The sequence below is a fragment of the Opisthorchis viverrini genome, assembly GCF_000715545.1.
Source record: "Opisthorchis viverrini unplaced genomic scaffold scaffold29416, whole genome shotgun sequence".
Classification (NCBI taxonomy): Eukaryota; Metazoa; Platyhelminthes; class Trematoda; order Opisthorchiida; family Opisthorchiidae; genus Opisthorchis; species Opisthorchis viverrini.
This window is the reverse complement of record NW_008772492.1, coordinates 1-356: the sequence shown is the minus strand read 5'-3', so window position 1 is coordinate 356 and position 356 is coordinate 1. Positions and strand designations below refer to the sequence as shown.

The following is a 356-nucleotide window of genomic DNA, read 5'->3' as shown; positions in this document are numbered from 1 at the left end:
CCAGGCGATAAAATCGGAACTCTATGAAGTCACTAGTCAGATAGAGAGTTTTGGATTTCCCGTTGATTGGTATGCACTTTTCTCGGATTCCTGTTACGTTTTATAGTGAAGACCCCGCAGAACGTCGACGAATATTGGGATGTCAGGAGTTCAATAATAATCCTAAACAAGTACGTTTTTGAATTTTTCGTAATTCTTTATGCATCTTTTCAGGGCTTAGAGTACTTGTTCGAACAGGGCTTGTTGGAACGCAATCCAGCATCCGTTGCACGCTTCTTTGTGGAGGAACATGAACGACTGTCGAAGGTTGTCCTCGGAACCTACCTTGGAGAAGTGTGAGATATTCACTGTTAATA

General features: G+C 42.1%; 1 protein-coding gene across 1 annotated transcript; it reads left to right on the top strand.

The window, feature by feature from the left end:
- Positions 1 to 71: 71 nt before the first annotated feature.
- T265_12395 (hypothetical protein) lies at positions 72 to 339 on the top strand (the record flags this gene model as incomplete). The annotated part of the gene is made up of 2 exons (XM_009179966.1): positions 72 to 170; positions 214 to 339. The coding sequence occupies 2 exons, from the start codon at positions 72 to 74 to the stop codon at positions 337 to 339; spliced, it is 225 nt and encodes a 74-aa protein (XP_009178230.1).
- Between the last annotated feature and the right edge of the window lie 17 nt (positions 340 to 356).